Source organism: Centropristis striata, chromosome 1 (assembly GCF_030273125.1).
Source record: "Centropristis striata isolate RG_2023a ecotype Rhode Island chromosome 1, C.striata_1.0, whole genome shotgun sequence".
In the NCBI taxonomy this organism is placed as follows: Eukaryota; Metazoa; Chordata; class Actinopteri; order Perciformes; family Serranidae; genus Centropristis; species Centropristis striata.
The window spans coordinates 357,501-376,702 of NC_081517.1; the positions used below are offsets into that span (position 1 = coordinate 357,501).

Sequence of the window (19,202 nt, forward strand, 5' to 3'; positions counted from 1 at the left end):
ATTTTTTATTTGCTTCAAACCTTTTGTATTCCTATTTATACTGTTAAACATGCATTAGAGCATGAAATATGTTAAGTTACTGCACTGTAAACATGTTTAAAATTACAGTTTCATCATATCTGGTTAGTGATGCTCCTATATGAGGCCCTGTGGTAGTGAACATGATAAACTGCAGTATTTAAGTTGCCCATCCCTGATCTAGACAATGTGTTAACACATTGTGTTCATTGAAGTTGGTCAGAGTATTTTTTGTGTGAATGTATCACATAAAGCTTATTTTGGGAGTTGACATATAATGTAAATGTCCTTTCAGTCTGTGTGACATGTGACTATTCCTTGATTCCTCTCAGTAATCACGGAGGCAGCTGTTGTATTTGATATTACATAATTAATCACTATAGATATTATTTAGGGAGGCCAAGTTACTGAAACATGTCCTTACTATTATGACTTTCAGATGGAGTCCACCAAGGCCTCTGAGAGACAGAACGGGTCCTCTTAAACTCCCTGAAGGTCACGAGTCACAATGTTGTCGTCACCAAGTGATTTTAGGTTAAAAGTCTAAAAACGTCCTAAGTGAGAAAACTAAGAAGTTCCTAAGACATACGACAATTCTTGTTATAAGAAAATAATAGTAAATAGCATTTAAGAACATTCTTCGGAACATCTTTATTTTATCTTAAGAATTTTCTTAACTTTTATCTTCAGAATACTTTTGTTAATCCGGCCCCAGGTTTTGATGTGTCGCTGGTTTGACCTCTCATAACGACCACGTCGGCGTTCTACGGCTAATTAAAACATATGTGGGCTGCATGTTCTCCAGGTTCTCTCCAGGTTCTCCGGCTTCCTCCCACAGTCCAAAAACACACACTTAGGTTTAATTGGTGACTCTAAATTGCCCGTAGGAGTGAATGAGAGAGTCTGTGTCTATGTGTCAGCCCTGTGATAGTCTGGAGACTGTCCAGGGTGTAAATCTTCTATAATCTCCCATATTCAGCTTTATGCTTCACATTAACTCATTAAATCCCTAAGAGACGTATTCTCTACACCTGGTGAGGTCATGTGACTGAGACAGGAAGTGACTTCTTGTGTGTGACTGGAAACAGAAATGTGAAAAACGAGCTAATTTCAAAAAGCTTATTTTTTGTTACTAGGCTAAGTTCAAACACATTTAACAAGTTTAATCCATTTATAGGGTGTCCTTTATTGCATTTAACCCTATTAGAGTTTATTTGTTTTTATTTATTATTGATTTATTATTATGTTAAAAACAAATCTGAAAAATAATTTGTTGTTAAAAAGCACTATTAATGTCACAATTTTGATATATGTTGTGAAGAAAAAGGCAAATTTGTTTTTCTGTAAGCAGAAAAGGTGTCGGGTTTATTTATAATAAAATAATAAAAATAAAATAAATACCACAAACGACATATATGTCACATCACAGATCTTTGACATTTAGGGGTAGAATTAAAAAAAACATCATAAAGGTGTTCTAGGTGGTCCAGCTGGTCTGTGGCAGACCCCCATGTTCTTCTAAAGGGGTCTGGGTTCTTCTGGGTTAGTGAATACATTAATAAATCATATTAAACTTAGTTGATCTATTTATAGTATCTATAGTACACAGTGTTGGTGTTTGAGGACCTGGTCCTGTCTTACACCTGTCTGCTTCATGTCTTTGATCTCTGACTCACCTGAGAACACTCACCTGTCCATGCAGCTGCTCATTAGTCTATTGACACACCTGTTAACCATTCCTGTACCTACCAAGGTTATAATAGTTTTGGATTTTTCATTATTTTTAGTTTTAATTTCGTTGTGAATTTTTGTTTTCAAATTCAGTTAGTTTTAGTTAGTTTTTAGAGTGAGTTTGCTAGTTTTAATTAGTTTTTATTTTTTGAAAATGCTTTAGTTTTAGTTTAGTTTTTATTAGTTTTAGTTTTTTTGTAATGGGCTATATGTTGGGTTCCAGATTCAAAAAGGTCATAATAAATGTTTCCTTTATTTCCTTTGGTTTATCATCTCAGCCCCAATAAGGTTATTAACTCTTACAGTTCTGGGTGTTTTGTATTTTGGTTCTAGTGTAAACATCCCAGTCTCAGTAAACATATTCACCATGTGTTGCATGTTCAAATAGAAACACTGAATTATGAATGAAAAAAGTTGACAAAAACGAAAACTAAGGACATTTCCACTATAATTTTAGTTAGTTTTAGTTAGTTTTGTAACCACAAAATACAGTTTCAGTTAGTTATCGTTTTTTTTAAAACTCTAGTTTTTATTTTTATTTTAGTTAACGAAAATGTTTTTTCAATTCTAGTTTTCGTTATTTCGTTAGTTTTCGTTAACTATAATAACCTTGGTACCTACTGACTTCCTGTTGCTGAGTCAGCTGATCAATCGAAACACAATCATTGATTGTTCTTCTTCAACATTTGTTTGTCAGAAAGGAACAGAATCATTTCCTGTGAGAACTCTGATATTAGTCCTATGAACGGCTCTTATTATATATATTATTATATTAGCTCTCACCCCAGCCGATGGCCAGGTAGATGTAGAAGTACTTCCTCTCGCTGAACACGGTGATGACCAGCAGGCTGTGCAGGTAGATTCCTTCCACCAGCAGCCAATAGTTGTTGGCCATCACGCTGTACTGCATCATCACCATGGCGCCACGACACCACGTCACCGCCTGACGACAAACAGGAAGTCACACACAAACAGGAAGTCAAGGTGAAACTCCTTCAACAGATGACACATTCTGCTGTCAGCTCAGTGAACTAGCTGAGACTGACTGAAACACAGTATAATGCTGTTATAAAGCCAGTTGTCCTTGATTTTAAATGTTTGGTTCTGTTACCCACAGAGATTTTTCTCTTTGCTCACAATCCTTCACAACAATAAAAGTTTCAACGTAGCCGCAGATACATTCCCAGATCTCTCGCACCTCGGCACAAAGCAGCAAATCACATTTACGGGACATTTTTAGCTGCGTATTGCTGATACTTAGTGTGGATTAATGCAGACATAATCCTATTTGTGCCATTTAATATGAGATTTACTGTATATTCCTCCAATGCAAATGTACAGCAGCTCAGCAAGAAAGGAGCAAATGGAACTGGAAAAAAAAATGATGTTTCACTCGTCTGGATGGCGTCTTTATGAACTCATGAAGATATGTAATATCTTAAAATATTAAAATAATATTCTTATTCATAAGATTTATTAATGGGAAATGACACTTCCAAAAAATGAATTACTGGTAGACGACCCAACAAATAATATCTGCTCCTTCTCCTAATTAGCACCAGAGGAAGTTTGTAATAGCTTTTTAAACTTTAAAGGTTGTTGAACTTCAAGAAGGACAGAGTTCTCTGAATGTGTCTCAATATTTATATTTATGCACTATTCTTCATTTACAATCACTGTTAGAGGAACAGCTCAGACTAGTGTGATGTTCTTTCTTCATTCTCTCATGCTAAATATCATGAACAGGTTCATATCTATCTATCTATCTATCTATCTATCTATCTATCTATCTATCTATCTATCTATCTATCTCTATCTCTCTCTCTCTCTCTCTCTCTCTCTCTCTATCTCTCTATCTCTCTATCTCTCTATCTATCTATCTATCTCTCTATCTATCTATCTATCTATCTATCTATCTATCTATCTATCTATCTATCTCTCTATCTATCTATCTATATATCTATCTATCATCTATCTCTCTATCTCTCTATCTCTCTATCTATCTATCTATCCATGGCGAGGCTCTGACCGGGATGGCGCCCCAGCCTGGCGGCCGGGTGGCGTGGGCGGCGGCGCGGGGGTCCAGGGTGAGGGTCAGCAGGGCGTCCTTCACCAGGATGGAGACGGCTCTCAGGATGAAGGAGGAGAACAGGTTCATGTGGATGTTGTTCCTCATGCAGTGCAGCTTCCTGGAGCAGAGACAGGTTAACTTTATATTTATTATTATATTAATATATTATTATAATATATTTACTACTTTGCATGCAGGAACATTCTCTCCATCCTTTCATTTTAGATTTCATGCTTTCAGCTTTTCTTTCTTTCTTCCTTCATTACTCTTTATTACTATATTTATTATTTTTTCTTCCTTGGCTCCGTCATTCACACCTTTATTCATTGCTTTTTTCTCTTCCTTTGATCCATCTGTTCTCTCTCTCTCTCACCCCTTCCTGCTTTATCCATTTATCCCTCCATTCCTTTCCCTCCGTCATTCTTCCCCCTTCATTTTGTTTATTTTTCTATACATTTCTTCACCCTTTCTTCCATCTTCCTCCCTTCTTTTCTTCCCTCTGTCACCACCTTCTTCCTCATTTCCTTCTTTCTTCTTCTCTCCCTATCTTATTTCCTTGGTCCATTCGTTGCTTTTTCTCCCCCTTTATTGATTCCTTCCTTTCCTTTTTGATCTTTCTATTCCTCTCCCTCTCTCTTCCTCCTGTTTATTATTACCTGAAGGTGATGAGGATCCCCAGAGCCAGCAGCAGAGCTCCCAGAGAGAGAGAGTATCCCACCGTATACATGACCTGCAGCTGGCTGAGGATACGCCCATACTGCTGCTGCAGAGACACACACACACACACACACACACACACACACACACACACACACACAGACACACACACACACACAGACTGAATCTGGCATAAAAGTTGTTAAACGATGTTCTAACGAGGATCTGAACAGATGGGAGGATTTTCACACACTGAGTCATCTTGTCAAGTTAAAGTGTCATCACAGTCAGAAGATCATCCAACCAGCAGCTTCTAACAAGCAGCTTTAAATATGGACACACACACACACACACACACACACACACACACACACACAGTGTTATAGACGCACACACACACACAGACACACTGTGTCACCTATCTCTACCTTTAAAAACCTCCTAAAGACCTCTTCATCTCTTCAGAGAGCATCTTCTCTCTACACCATGATTCTCCTCCTCAAAGAATCATCACCAGCACTTATTGATGCACTAACAGCTCTTATTGCACTAGACCTTGACTGTTTGCTTTTACTCTTCCTGTAAGTCTCTTTGGATAAAAGCGTCTGCTGAATGACTAAATGTAAATGTAAATGTAAATGACTCACACCTCTCCAGGGTCGTCCTCACACTCGCTGGTGTTCCTGACGGCCCACTGGCCGTCTCCACTGCAGACTCTGTAGACCAGACCCTGCTGGACTGCTCACACACACATTTACACCAGGAAAATCAGTCATTTGTTTAAAGGAAAACACATCATCAGTGACATTATTTATTTAAAACAAAAATGAATTGTTTAGCAATAAATTGAGCCCAAACAATTTGATTTTTGAGACAAAAAAACAAAACGCTGATTTAGAACATTTCTGAGCCGGACTGAAAATTTAACTTCCCGACGTGTATTTTGGTCCAATGTGACCAGAAGGTTGCTTTCTTAATCAAATACATTTATGAAAGATTTAACATTATTGCACATCATTAAAAATTACATCAACCAATTCTAGAAATTAAAACTGAGGAAATTAATAAAAATTGACAAAATAGTTAAAACAACATCAGTCCTGTATTTTCAGTATCAGTCAATGACCATTTAAATAAAGAATGAAATAAATAGCTGTATGACACCATTTCTAACGTTACTCAAACATCGATTTCTGCATTATTGTTCTGTACAAAAAGTTTCCACATCTGCATATTCTGGAGAACGTGTTCATGAAAGATAGCGATATACCAGCTGACAGGCTCTTATCATTAAAACTAATTATTGGAAACCTGAAAAAAATTGTTAAAAAAATCTACCGCTACAAACTACAGCTCCATAAAAAGCTTTTAAGTAGTCTTTGATTAATGACAGGTTATTAAATAGATTGTTACTTTCTGTCTACATGGTTAATATGAAGCTAGCCGTTAGCACAAAGACTGGAAACAAGAACATGGCTAGCTTCATCTGTTAAAGGTCAAATAACACCTCAAAAGCTTTAAATTAACATGTACGGGAGGTTATGTAACGGTCTAATTCCTGGAATCTCTGCTGGCTGCCTGGCAGCTTTGGTCATGAAATAGTTCTACATTTAATACAACTTGACATTTTTACACCTTGAGTTAATAAGTGAGCTTCAGAGGGCCTCGAACTTTGGACAGAGCAAGTTTCCAGTCTTTGTGCTAAGCTAAGCTAAGCTAAGCTAAGCTAAGCTAAGTGGCTGCTGCCACTGTGGTTTCAATGTTCCTGAATTCTTAGCAAGAGAGCTAATTATTTCCCAATATGTCACATGATTGTTTTAATGTTATTTTTTTTAACAAACTAAAGTGTTTTTTTTTTTCTTTTATTGTGCTTCACCAAAAATAATTGACCAATTTAAGAGATCAAACACACAGAATAAATATAAAACCTCAGTGAACCCTATAATGTTACTTTTGGTAATAAGTGCCCCAGTTAATATAGAGAATAATGTTTTGTTCTTACGATTTTAACCAAACTAAAAGCCTGACAGGGGAAATAGAGTAAATCGGCATCTATGGATTACTATGGATATATATTTTTTTTTCCTGTGATGCCCCACTCTGTACTCTGATTGCCTTACCTGGATATTCTTACACAAACCTGAACCAAACATACTTCTCATGCCTAAACCTAACCAGCCAATCAGAGGGAACAAAGGGATTCAACACGTTTGGATGTTTGACAGTTGGTCACAGAAACCAAAAGATATTTATATAAACCAAAACTAATCAAGAAGAAAAGCAGAGATTGAAGGTGGTTTGGCTCTCATGTGGTCGTCACACACAATTAGCTGCTCGTCACTCTTTGAAACCACGTTGCACTATTATTACTATTATTATTACTATTATTATTACTATTATGTTCTGCATTCATCCAACAGATCACTGACTTCCTTCATCACACTGCATAGCGAGGACAAATGCCACTACAAACCATTTTCTATTAACTTTACAGAATGACTTGAAATAAGAGCACTCTGAGGAGCTCCTTCTACTGAATCCAGCTCTCTCGGCCCTGGAGGGAAATCTATCCTCGCATTCATGAAACGAACTGAAGGTTCTTCAATGCAACAAGTGGAACCAGACCTGCCAACACTGGTAGGTTAGGACATCTCTCATTTAGTTTGAAAAAGGCCAGAGTTTACTGAACCAACCTGGTCTCACAGAAATCCGTGGAATAGCCACGGATTCGCTCAAATTTCCGTGAAACTGACACGGACTTTGCTACAATGCAAGTTAATGCCAGTCATATCCCGTGGCTATTCCAACATACAAAGTGATTATGTACATTCACTGAGTGAATATTTAGAAAATAAAACATATATTTCTCGCTAGAAATGTGATCAAAATCCATTTTTATGCAGAAACTAAGTCAAAATATTGATTTTTTCACTAAAAATGAGAGAACTGTCCGCCATGTTTTTTGTTCTGACCGCCAGGACCTTGAAAGTCACGTGACTTGGAACAAACCAATAGGAACAAATATCCATGGAATAGCCACGGGATATGACTGGCATTAACTTGCATTGTAGCCAAATCCGTGTCAGTTTCACGGAAATTTGAGCGATTCCGTGGCTATTCCACGGATTTTGAGTTAAGTGAAATCCGTGGCTATTTCACGGATTTCTGTGAGTCCAGGTTGACTGAACATGTATCTTAACCTGATGTGATCTCATTGTAACACACCTTTCCTGTACCAGGGCAGGAACCAGGGGCAGGACACGTTGACGGAGGTCCCTGGGAGTCCATCGGGCCAGCAGGCGTACTGGTCGAAGGTCCTGTTACACACCAGCCCTGCAGGACAGCACACATGTGATTCTGCTCCTGGCAGACAGCAGGTCAGACTAAATGGATTCAGACTCTGGTCATGCTGGAGGGGAGGCTGACCTGTGGCGGGGGGCGTGGCCTGGAGGTGGTCCAAGCACTGGTTCCTGTAGCTGCTCCACTGCTCCTTCACCAGCTCCAGGGAGTTAGTAGAGGAGACCTGCAGGAGGAGCACACCATCATCTCATCTCCATGGTTACCAACCTTTTGGTTTTGAGGTTTAGATGAACTGACTTACCCTCATCAGTTCCCAATACGACCTATGTTCCAAATGCATTTTACTATTATTATATGAAAGTGGATACTGTTCAAAATACCTGTCCCACTGCTGCTATATGTATATATATATATATATATATATATATATATATATATATACACACACATGTGTTCACATGCGTGTTTGTATGTTCATCAGTGTTCTTCATGCAGACGAAGCCTGTGGAACCTTTGGAATTTGGGGGCGGGAGGGGGGTTGTCTATCTATTTTTCATTATTATATTATTATTATTATTTTTAATTTATTTTTAATTTTTTCCTTTTCTTATTTTTCAACAGTCACTATTGTTGATATGTTTGGTTGGTAGTATTGCCATTGTTATTTATTGTTGCTATTATTGATGCTTGCCACACCTGCTTGTTTGTTTGTTTTAAACTAAATGGAAAAAACAATCAAAACTTGATCACAAAAAACAATCTTTACCCCGAGAACAGCAGGAGAACAGATCAAAGACATCAGTTAGTGTGTGTGAGTCGTACCTTCGTGCAGCTGCAGAGCATTAGCAAGGCCAAGAGACACACCTGGGACATCTGACGCTGCGAGGACCAGGACACACAGGAGGCCCGACACATGAGGCCTCAGCCTGCCTCACTGAGACCTGCACACCAGACGGAGAGGGGTTAGTGTGTGTGTGTGTGTGTGTATGTGTGTGTGTGTGTGTGTGTGTGAGACAGAGTGAAATAATGAAGATATCAAGAATCAATGAACAGAAACCAGGAGCAGCTACCAGTGATAGTAACTGCTTCTCTTTCTGCCTCCACAACGCCAGCTTCATGTAAAAAGGACCATCATTTATATATATATATATATATATATATATAAATATATATATATATATATATATATATATATGTATATATATATTATTCATTCTGCAGAACCTCTGGATCAGGCTTCAGCTCAGCAGAATCTGACTTCAGACAGTTTGCACAGAATTGAAAAAACAACGTTGTCATACAAGCAGTTTATGTACATATAGAGCCATCTCTTCTGCAAATAGTAAAGCAAAAGCATGGCTCTTTTTATACACATTTCTAAAAATACTTACTGCAAAAATGCGGCACAATAGCATCATGAGAACTCAACAGATGATTGGATAAGGGGGTTGGACAGCGGGGGGAAGTGGGTCAGAGGATGAACAGAGAATGTGTGCTTTTATCCGTGTTCATGTCTAGAATACCTTATTATTATTATTATTATTATTATTATTATTGAGAATAGCTGCTGAATGAAAGCCACCACATCAAACTCTGTCAAACAGCTGCAGTTGTTTGTGTCCGTTGGATGATTTCGAAGGCCGTCTTCACCCACGAAGTAGGAGAACAAAACGAAATCTGAAACGTTTCTGCAAAAAACACCTTGACCATGGAAACATTTTTGGCTAAAACGTTTCAAATTCCACTCTGTTCCAGTCTCTGTGCTTTCGCTGAAGTATCTGATGATGATGATGATGATGATGCAGCCCCCCCCCGCTTCCTTATTGTAATTTGTTTCTATTGCTTTTATTTGCATTTCAAACTACATGTTATTGTGACATAATTCAAATTTTAAAAGGCGTTTCACTATATCACATAAAACGACATGTTTGTTGTTGTCACTTTGGCCGATTATACTTTAAAATTGATGTTTTCCATGTTCCACTCATTTCATATGTATTTATAAAGGGATAATTTGGATTTTGGGGTTGTTTGAGGTATTTATCCACAGTCAGTGTATATTATATTATATATATTATATATTATCTACAGCTGATCAGTTTGGAGAAGCAGGAGACAGACGATGTGCGGCTGTGGTCAGACAGCATTAAAACTGATTTTACCACCTAAAAAAGACCCACCAGGTAATATTATAATATCTGGAATATTTTCACAATGTTATCTTGCCACCAGTCATCCTTCATTAATAATCTACCTCCATGTTCTCTTCAAAGCAACCAGACACCATCGATAAAAACTGTCATTTTACCGAACAGGACACAAGTAGCTGCTTTACCGCCGCCTCCTTCTCTGTGTGTGTGTGTGTGTGTGTGTGTGTGTGTGTGTGTGTGTGTGTGTGTGCTATTGACTTGCTGTACCTGATAAAGAACTGAGCCAAAGATCGATCAGCTGTCTTGTTTTACATTAGCACATTAACTTATAAAGGACAACAAAGAAAACTCCGATACGATAATTAGCTGCTGATTCTTCTTGTATACAATAATTAGCTGCTGATTCTTCTTGTATACAATAATTAGCTGCTGATTCTTCTTGTATCTTGTGGTGTTGCAGCAATAACCGTCTCTTTATTATCACATGCAGCTCGTATCGACTGAGACAGACAGACAGACAGTAAAAAGCTCCTGCAGGCAGATTGTTTTGTTGTCTGCATGCTTGAGACACAATCTGTGAGATGAAACTATAGCAGGATGAAACAGGGTGATGATGAAACACGTTTATAATGAGATATGCTGAGGAAGGGCTCAGTGAATATGTGACTTCAGTGATGGTGTCTTATCAAAGCAGCTGTTGGATAGATTTTATAGATTTTAGTCACTAAGGAGATCTGATGGGCAAAACAATCTTCTAGCATGGCGGCTAACACAGAGCTAACACAGAGCTAACACAGAGCTAACACACCAGCCTGTTAATTATTATGCAACCCACACGTGTTAAGATCACAAATCTAAAGAGGAAGAACAAAGATCTAACAATAAACTGTGTGACTTGGAGATATATGATTTAAAACAGCTGGTGTTTGAGTGAGGAGTGACTCATGGTTGCTATAGAGACGAACAGAACGTGTTCTGGAGGTGTCCCTGATATAAAATACATATTCATCTGTGTTTATTATCTACGCTAACGAGGGTTGTCAGAAGTATCGATACTCAAAAAAGTATCTTTTTGCACAACTGTTTTTATTATAAATATTTAAATATTTAACCTGTAGTTCTGTTTATTTTAACATGTTGCATTTTTGTTGTACTTAAAAATATTTCTGTTAAATTTTGGGGTCTTTGTTTTTATCCTGGTGGTATCGAAAATGGTATCGAAAATCTAATATTTTCCTGAGTATCGGTATCGAGTTGAACATTTTAGTATCGTGACAACGCTAACGCTAACGCTAACAACTTATGTGGGTTACAACCACAGAATCATTTAATGTCACCAGTTAATGATGTTAATCAGTTAACCTGTTCATGTGAAACACCACAGCTGGTGATGTATCTAATAAATAAATAAAGTGGATTGTATCTCGGGGGAATCCGTCCATAGTGCCAAGATATATAAAGATAGATAATAAGATAAAAGCCTCCTAATATGCTCACTGCTCCTGTATTTGGACTTTCCATCTGGATGGATGTGTAATGTTGTTTGGGAGGGAAGAACAATAAATTCTTCATCGTCAAAGAGAAGACGAGTGCTAATGATGTCAGTTCCAGTGTGAGAGCAGTCAGCTAGTGAGATTAGCTTTTCTTGCCAATAATGGCACCACACTGGATTGAAAAAAATCCAATATCTCCTCCTCTCTGGGTCTGAAATGGGATTATGTGGAAACACGGCCCCGGTTTCTCTTTGCAGCTGTTTGTGCATCAAAATGAACAAAAACTTTTTGGCATGTTGGCAGTTTGGTAAACGCTGAGCTGGCTGGTGGACATTGGGACGTAGCCCTCCAGGTCGACTGGAAACACATTAAAACATGCAGCCTTATGAAGAACATAATCTATTCTATGTTGCCATGTATTTTTAGATTGAAAAGGATATTTTTAAAATCTGCAGTTCATGTAATTTCATCTCCTAACCTCCTTGCAAGCAGTGTCACATATAGAGATTTACTTGATTTTCATAGGCAGCTGGACATATGAGAGCATGGGTGTGTGTGTGTGTGTGTGTGTGTGTGTGTGTGTGTGTGTGAACATGTGAGCTGCTGCAGCGCCTGTGTGTCTGTTTCTACTTCACCACAACAGTGAGAAGAGAATCACAGGACTGAAGCTGATCGACTCTCAGCAGCTCTTATTACTGCAGCATGTTGAGGAATCAGCTGAAATCTGTTTCAGGGTGTAAATCTGTTCGTAGCACCTTCAGTTCTTCAAGGCCAGATATTACATTCTCTCCTCAGTGTTTTGCAGGAGCTGCCTGTTACTGATTTTTTGTGAAATGTATCACAGTGGATGGATGTAATCTTCGTTTTCTCAAAAATATTCAAATAGTTAAAATAAATCTGCCTTGTTGGTGACAGTGCGTTTCTTGTAATACATTTTTTAACCATCAAAAAGGCTCAAAAAGGTTTTGGCTTTCACCAGGCAAGATTCCATAAAGCTGCATTCTACCTCACGGCCAGCAGGGGGCGACTCCGCTGGTTGCAGAAAGAAGCTCAGAGCTATAGAAGTCAATGAGAAAATGACCCTACTTCTCACTTGATTTATGACCTCAGGTAGGGCTGGGCGATATATATCAATATAAAAGATATATCGATATATATCAGATGTGATATGGAATTAGACCATATCGCATATATCAATATAGTTTAAAAAATGTCTTTATTTATATATAAATAATGCCCTTACTAGGGTTTGCCATATTTAGTTATTTTTGTAATGTTCATTATTCTTTTCTCATATAAATATATTTATTTTGGAAAAAGATTTTATTTAAGATATTTTTTATTTAAATGTGCACTTTATGGAGCTTTGATTAAAAAAACAAACAAGTACTCCTGTTGTTATACAGTATTTATGTTCACTTAAATAAATCGTATAACGATATTCAGCCTAAATATATCGGGATATGACTTTTGGTCCATATCGGCCAGCCCTAACCTCGGAAACATTTCCCTAATGTCTTCATGGTCTCAGTCACTAGTTTCATGTGTTCTACAACTCAACATGATGTTAATTTAGCAAATTATGGTTCCATTAAGAGTAAAATTTATGATAAATATTGATTGTGATTGACAGAGCCGAGGTGTGTTTTTATGTTTGAACTTTTACCTTTTCACAGTGTATTTTAATTTAAAGACATTTTATTGTAACATTTTGGTTGTTTAAAAAACAACAACATGCAAAACTTGAGGCTTTCAGCTGTCAGTCTACAAACCAATGATGATGTCATCGAGGCCACGCCCCTTCCTCTCATACAGTCTGTAATAGTCATGCTACTATATGGATCTGCAGGTTTACTGCTCTTTACGTTTTCGTTTTGTTTTATTTCACATTTTATTGTCATTCACTCAGAGAAACCTTTCGTTGAACTTCAGCTGTTAGCGAGCCAATCCTTCTTCCAAACAGCCGCTCTGCAGACTTTACAAGGCAAGTCAATGGAAAACTCAGCATCCCTGTATAACCACACCATGATAACACCATGATACACGATAACACCATGATACATGATAACACCATGATACAGAGTCTTTGTGTGTTATCAAGAAGAAAGACAAAGACAGAGATAGAAAGACAGAAAATATCTGCACAACCATGCTCAGTGATTTGTATGAGCACAAACAGCCGTGTGAGTCACAGTTTCTCCTTTTGAATATTCCTCAATATTACGCTGTTTATGTAAATCAAACTACACGACCAACAGTCACGCTTCTCTCTCTCTCTCTCTCTCTCTCTCTCTGTGTGTGTGCAGCCATTGTAATAGTTACACCTCCCAAGGGATATTTGCTTCTACAAACTGAGTTAAAGCCACTGTTTGCACTGTTTATATGCCACACACACACACACACACACACACATATTTTCCCGCCGTTTTTTCCTCTCGGGCAGAAAGACGTGGTACTTTTAGCTCATAATGCTAATTATCATCAGATGCAGCGCTGTCTCTCCGTCTGCTGATGAATAAAACATTCTGGACAACAATTCTGCTTTTTAACCTTTAGTTTGAATCATTAACACCGTGCAGAGTGTGAAACATGTCAGTCCCTTTTCATTCACATTTGACTTCTCCTTTCATTACTCAGTCCGTGTGTGTGTGTGTGTGTGTGTGTGTGTGTGTGTGCCTCTCCCCTCCCACACATTTCCATTTAAGTGCACAATATGTATGTTTGTCCTGCGGTGAAACTCAGAGATGAGCAGAAAGAGAAGCAGAAGGAAGTAGAGTGGAAATGTGTGACAGTAAATCATTTGAAAACTGCTCATCACACATCGAGGACCTCTAAGGATCACGTGACCGATAATGAAGTCAATCAAGGAAACAGAGTGTTCCACATTCTCATTAAGGTTCCTCCCAATTATTTTATTTAAATCAATAAGCCTCTATGTGATGAGGAGTGTGTAATTAGGCAGACTATGGAGAGAATGTAGGCGGAGTGCAATGGCAGTAATGGAGCTAAACAAGAGCTCTAATTATGTTGTTTCTGTCTCGTTGAGTTGCTCTGCCCCACATGGAGAGTGACAGCCAACTGCTCTGGAGCTAGACTACAATCCCCCCTGCTTCTTATTTGTTTCTATTGCTTTTATTTGCATTTCAAACGACATGTTATTGTGACATAATTCAAATTTTAAAAGGCGTTTCACTATATCACATAAAACGACATGTTTGTTGTTGTCACTTTGGCCGATTATACTTTAAAATTGATGTTTTCCATGTTCCACTCATTTCATATGTATTTTTAAAGGGATAATTTGGATTTTGGGGTTGTTTGAGGTACTTATCCAGCCCTGGGGGAGGGACGCTACCGGTGGCGCCATGACCAGGTGCTGAGGGTCATAGCAGATACCATCTGTCTGCACGCCACAGCGTGCTGGTGGGATCCGTTGCGTCAGGCCGGGCAGGGCTTGGGAGCAACCCAAGACCTCAGTACAACAAGACACAGGGGAAGGAGAGGCTTCAGCTCATCCAGGAAGAGGTTCGAACAGGAGTGGAGGAGACCCGCTCGAGCAGGATGGTCGGAATGAGACAACAGGGCACGTGGACTTGATGGGAGCAGGCACTGGACCGGAAGATTTCGTGGTCTGACATTTGGAAGGCGGAGCCGCTCCGGATAAGGTTTTTGATCCAGTCAGTCTACGATGTCCTCCCAAGCCCATCCAACCTCTTCTGTTGGGGACTGGCAGAAACACCCGCCTGCCCTCTGTGTCAGAGGAGAGGATCACTGGAGCACATACTTAGCTGCTGCCAGAAAGCCCTGGGGGAAGGACGCTACCGGTGGCGCCATGACCAGGTGCTGAGGGTCATAGCAGATACCATCTGCACCGGGATCTCTCTCAGTAAGCAACAACAGCCAGCTAGGCACTCCATCAGCTTTGTTAAAGCTGGAGAGAAGCCACAACAATGCGCAAGCCAAGCAGCAGGGCTCCTGGCCACTGCTAGGGACTGGCAGCTGAAGGTGGACCTGGGGAAACAGCTCAAGTTCCCAGAGACCATCGCAGTAACAACACTCAGGCCGGACTTGGTTCTCATGTCTGAATCAACAAGGCAGGTGATACTGTTGGAGTTGACTGTGCCCTGGGAAGACCGGATGGAGGAGGCCTTTGAGAGGAAGAGGGCCAAGTATGAAGAGCTGGCAAGCGAATGCAGACGAAACGAATGGAAGACCCAATGTAACCCCATTGAGGTTGGATGCTGTGGGTTCGCAGGCCAGTCACTCCGCAGGGCTCTCAAGATGTTGGGCATAAGGGGACTGCACAGCAAGAAAGCCATCAGGAACACTACTGATGCTGCTGAGAAGGCATCAAGATGGCTGTGGATCAAGAGGGGTGATCCGTGGGCCATACAAGCTAGACACAAGCCGGGGACTGATCATCCTCGACTGGGTCACCTGGGCGAGGGTGTCTGATGTTGAAAGACCCAAAACACCCGATGACCCCAGGTTACATCACTGATGATGTGTCTAGGTTGCACCAGGGGGTGTATAATAAACCAGCAGGGAGGGCTAGCACCCCAACCTGCAGCTCCTGTGAGGGGGTACCCAAATAAGCTATGGAAAACCCTGAAGAGGGGGGGGGGGATGAGCACCCCAACAGGAAGGATACACAGGTATCGACCCAAGCTAATGGAATGACAACTACGAGTACAGTTTGCTTATGTGGCAAGGTCTGCAAAAACCTGCGTGGTCTGAAGATCCACCAGACCAAAATGAGATGCTTGACTGGAAGGCAAGTGGTGCAACGCACAGGACCAGTGCCTGGTGAGACGGAGGAGGAGCCCGGCCCGGAGTCACCCCACAGTGCCCAGACCCTCCATGCTCCACAAGCCCCACCCCAAGTCAGGCAGTCAGAACACCGTCGGGTCAAGTGGCCTTCGGCCAAAAAGGTGAATGAGTGGTGCCAGTTCGATGAGGATGTCAATCAGGTTCTCGAAGCCACAGCCAGAGGGGATGCTGATCTGAAGTTGCGCATAATGAGCGCGATGATTGTCAGCATTGCCGCTGAGAGGTTTGGCACCAAAGAGCGGCGCCCTACCAGCGGTGAAGGGGAGCCTAACCGACGGCAGAAGAAGATCAAACAACTGCGGCACGAGCTCAGACTGCTGGGACGGCAGTACAAGCAGGCAAGAGAAGAAGAGAAGGCCGGGCTTGCAGAGCTCCATAACAACATAAGGAGGCACCTGACAACACTCCGCCGAGCCGAATGGCACAGGAAAAGGGGGAAGGAAGCGTGCTGCCTTTATTGCAAGCCAGTTCAGTTTCACCAAGAAGATCCTCGGGCAGAAGCGAGGAGGACAATTGGCCTGCTCTCAGGAAGAGGTTGACGAGTACCTCAGGGCAACCTACAGCGACAGCGCAAGGGAGCAGGACCTCGGACCCTGCAGCGCTCTGATAACCCCGCCCGAGCCCACGTCTGCCTTCAACATCAAAGAACCATCCCTGGGAGAAGTTGAAGACATCGTCAGAGCAGCTAGATCCATCTCAGCTCCTGGTCCCAGTGGAGTATCATATGTTGTCTACAAGAGGTGCCCCAGGCTCTTGAAGCGACTGTGGAAGATCCTCAAGGTCATCTGGAGGAGGGGGAAGGTGGCTCAGCAGTGGAGGCATGCAGAGGGCGTATGGATTCCGAAGGAGGAGAACTCACGCACCATCGAGCAGTTCAGAAACATCTCGCTCCTGAGTGTGGAGGGCAAGGTGTTTTTCAGCATTGTTGCCCGACGCATGACGGAGTTCCTCCTGAAGAATGCATACATTGACATTGACACCTCTGTGCAGAAGGGGGGGATCCCGAAGGTGCCAGGATGCGTCGAGCACACGGGAGTTGTCACCCAGCCCATCCGAGAGGCCCGGAAGGGCAGCGGGGACCTGGCAGTGTTGTGGCTTGACTTGTCCAATGCCTATGGGTCTATTCCACACAAGCTGGTGGAGACCTCACTCGACCGGCATCATGTTCCAGGCAAGATCAGAAACCTCATACTGGACTATTACAACTGCTTCAGTTTGAGAGTCACCTCTGGAACAGTAACATCAGCATCACATCGGCTGGAGTCACACAGTCTCAGTGATTCTGTTCGCCTTAGCCATGAACATGCTTGTCAAGTCAGCAGAGGTGGAGTGCAGAGGACCCCTCACCAAGTCAGCTGTACGTCAGCCGCCCATCAGAGCTTTTATGGATGACCTTACTGTCACCAGGGCCCTTTCCCCCGCTCATCTTTTGGTTAGTGATTGTGTTACGTCACTGCGACTTGCGAAACATGATCAAACATGTTTGATATGATCAAACCCAAGACTAGGAAAAGACTGATATGAAACAGATTACTACCTTACACGTAACCATGGAGATGACAGACTGCAGTAAAACTCTAGATTTACTAAAGACTTTCAGTTTTTATTCTGGGACTGGGGACATCTGTTGGTGTAAGCCAGCAGTAGGTAGATCAGGTGAAGTTGGCTAGTGGCAGTCATCAGAGTGTGTGTGTGTGTGTGTGTGGTGTGTGTGTGTGTGTGTGTGTGTGTGTGTGTGTTATGATGAACTGAGGGAGGTGATGGAGGTGACCCTGAATCTGCTCCTTCAGCAGACGTCACGCTTCACAAACACAGCAACGGCATCTATTTTTTCTTTTCATCTCGTCTCTCATCGTAGGTTCTCCTCGTCCTTCAGCTCTACTTTACAACTCTGAAACCATTCAGAAGGAAACTGGCTTTTCAGAAGTGGGGAAAAAAGTCCTCATCTCAGCAGAGACTGAGCCCTGTTTCCCTTCTATTATTCCTCTATTACTCCTCCTGCCTCCTCCAGGGAGAACGGAGGAACATCTTGTTTCCTGTCTCATATAGGAGGTCAGAGCAGTGGAACAGATAGCAGATGATCTGACAGAGACAGTGATGTTCTCTCCTGTCGTTACGTTCCTTCACTCTTCACTGTGCTGCTTCAGCACCTGAACACCTCAGTGACCTGAACTGTTAGCATGTCAGTGACCTGAACAGTTAGCATGTCAGTGACCTGAACTGTTAGCATGTCAGTGACCTGAACTGTTAGCATGTCAGCCCGTAGAAACCCAAAGAGTCAGTCGATGAAGAAGTCAAAGTGTTTTCATGTAGAAACAGCAGCTTTTTTCACTGCAGTAACTTAGTTGTTGTTATATGATTGGGATGAGTTACTCATCAATTTTCAAAATAAAAGTGCAAGTGTGGTCTGGGCTACAATGCAGGGTTATGACTGGCTATAACTACCATCTGAGGTACTTGAGTGTTTGACTTACATGCCACTTTCTACTGTTGTTTTTATTTATCTGACAGCTTCAGTTACTTCACACACTATCACTCTGTTTCCACACAAAACAAGTACAGCAGGAAAACTGAATCAATTAGCAGACAATTAACTGGCAACTACAGCCATGTCATCGTGGTGAAGGTTTCCTACTTTTGTTTTTAATGAATAAAACATTTTTTTTAAATTATCGATTATTTGACTTTAGCCATGTTCATGACCCCTGACCTTGAGCTGTTCACACTTTGAGAAAATAGTTTGAGAAAATAGTGTTTGTTAGGACAAACGTAAAAGTATTAAGTATGAAAGTATAACTTATACTCTCTTTATATATGCATATATATATATATGCACACATGCATCAGTTTTTTATTTATTTATGTATTTTTTTTGTTTTCATATTGAAAACCTTGGCGTTGACCTGTAGTTGACCTGTAGTTGACTTGGAGTTGCTATAGTAATTCCCAGCT

The 19,202-nt window shown here is 40.9% G+C and overlaps 1 protein-coding gene and 1 pseudogene across 4 annotated transcripts in view; one reads left to right on the forward strand and one right to left on the reverse strand.

The window, feature by feature from the left end:
- gcgrb (glucagon receptor b) overlaps positions 1-19,202 on the reverse strand; it is an 88,986-nt gene that overhangs the window by 11,899 nt on the left and 57,885 nt on the right. For 3 of the 4 annotated variants that reach the window (XM_059343815.1, XM_059343704.1, XM_059343736.1), the window contains exons 2-8: positions 8,600-8,718; positions 7,904-8,000; positions 7,703-7,810; positions 5,127-5,215; positions 4,477-4,583; positions 3,779-3,938; positions 2,533-2,692 (exon numbers count right to left, since the gene is read on the reverse strand). In XM_059343815.1, coding sequence (XP_059199798.1) covers positions 2,533-2,692; positions 3,779-3,938; positions 4,477-4,583; positions 5,127-5,215; positions 7,703-7,810; positions 7,904-8,000; positions 8,600-8,692 — 814 coding nt within the window. In that variant the 5' untranslated portion in view covers positions 8,693-8,718. Of the gene's footprint in view, positions 1-2,532; positions 2,693-3,778; positions 3,939-4,476; positions 4,584-5,126; positions 5,216-7,702; positions 7,811-7,903; positions 8,001-8,599; positions 8,783-19,202 lie in introns of those variants that run through there. The other variant, XM_059343887.1, reaches the window with a different exon arrangement.
- Positions 16,325-19,202, forward strand: part of LOC131990880 (uncharacterized) — an 8,198-nt pseudogene continuing 5,320 nt past the window's right edge.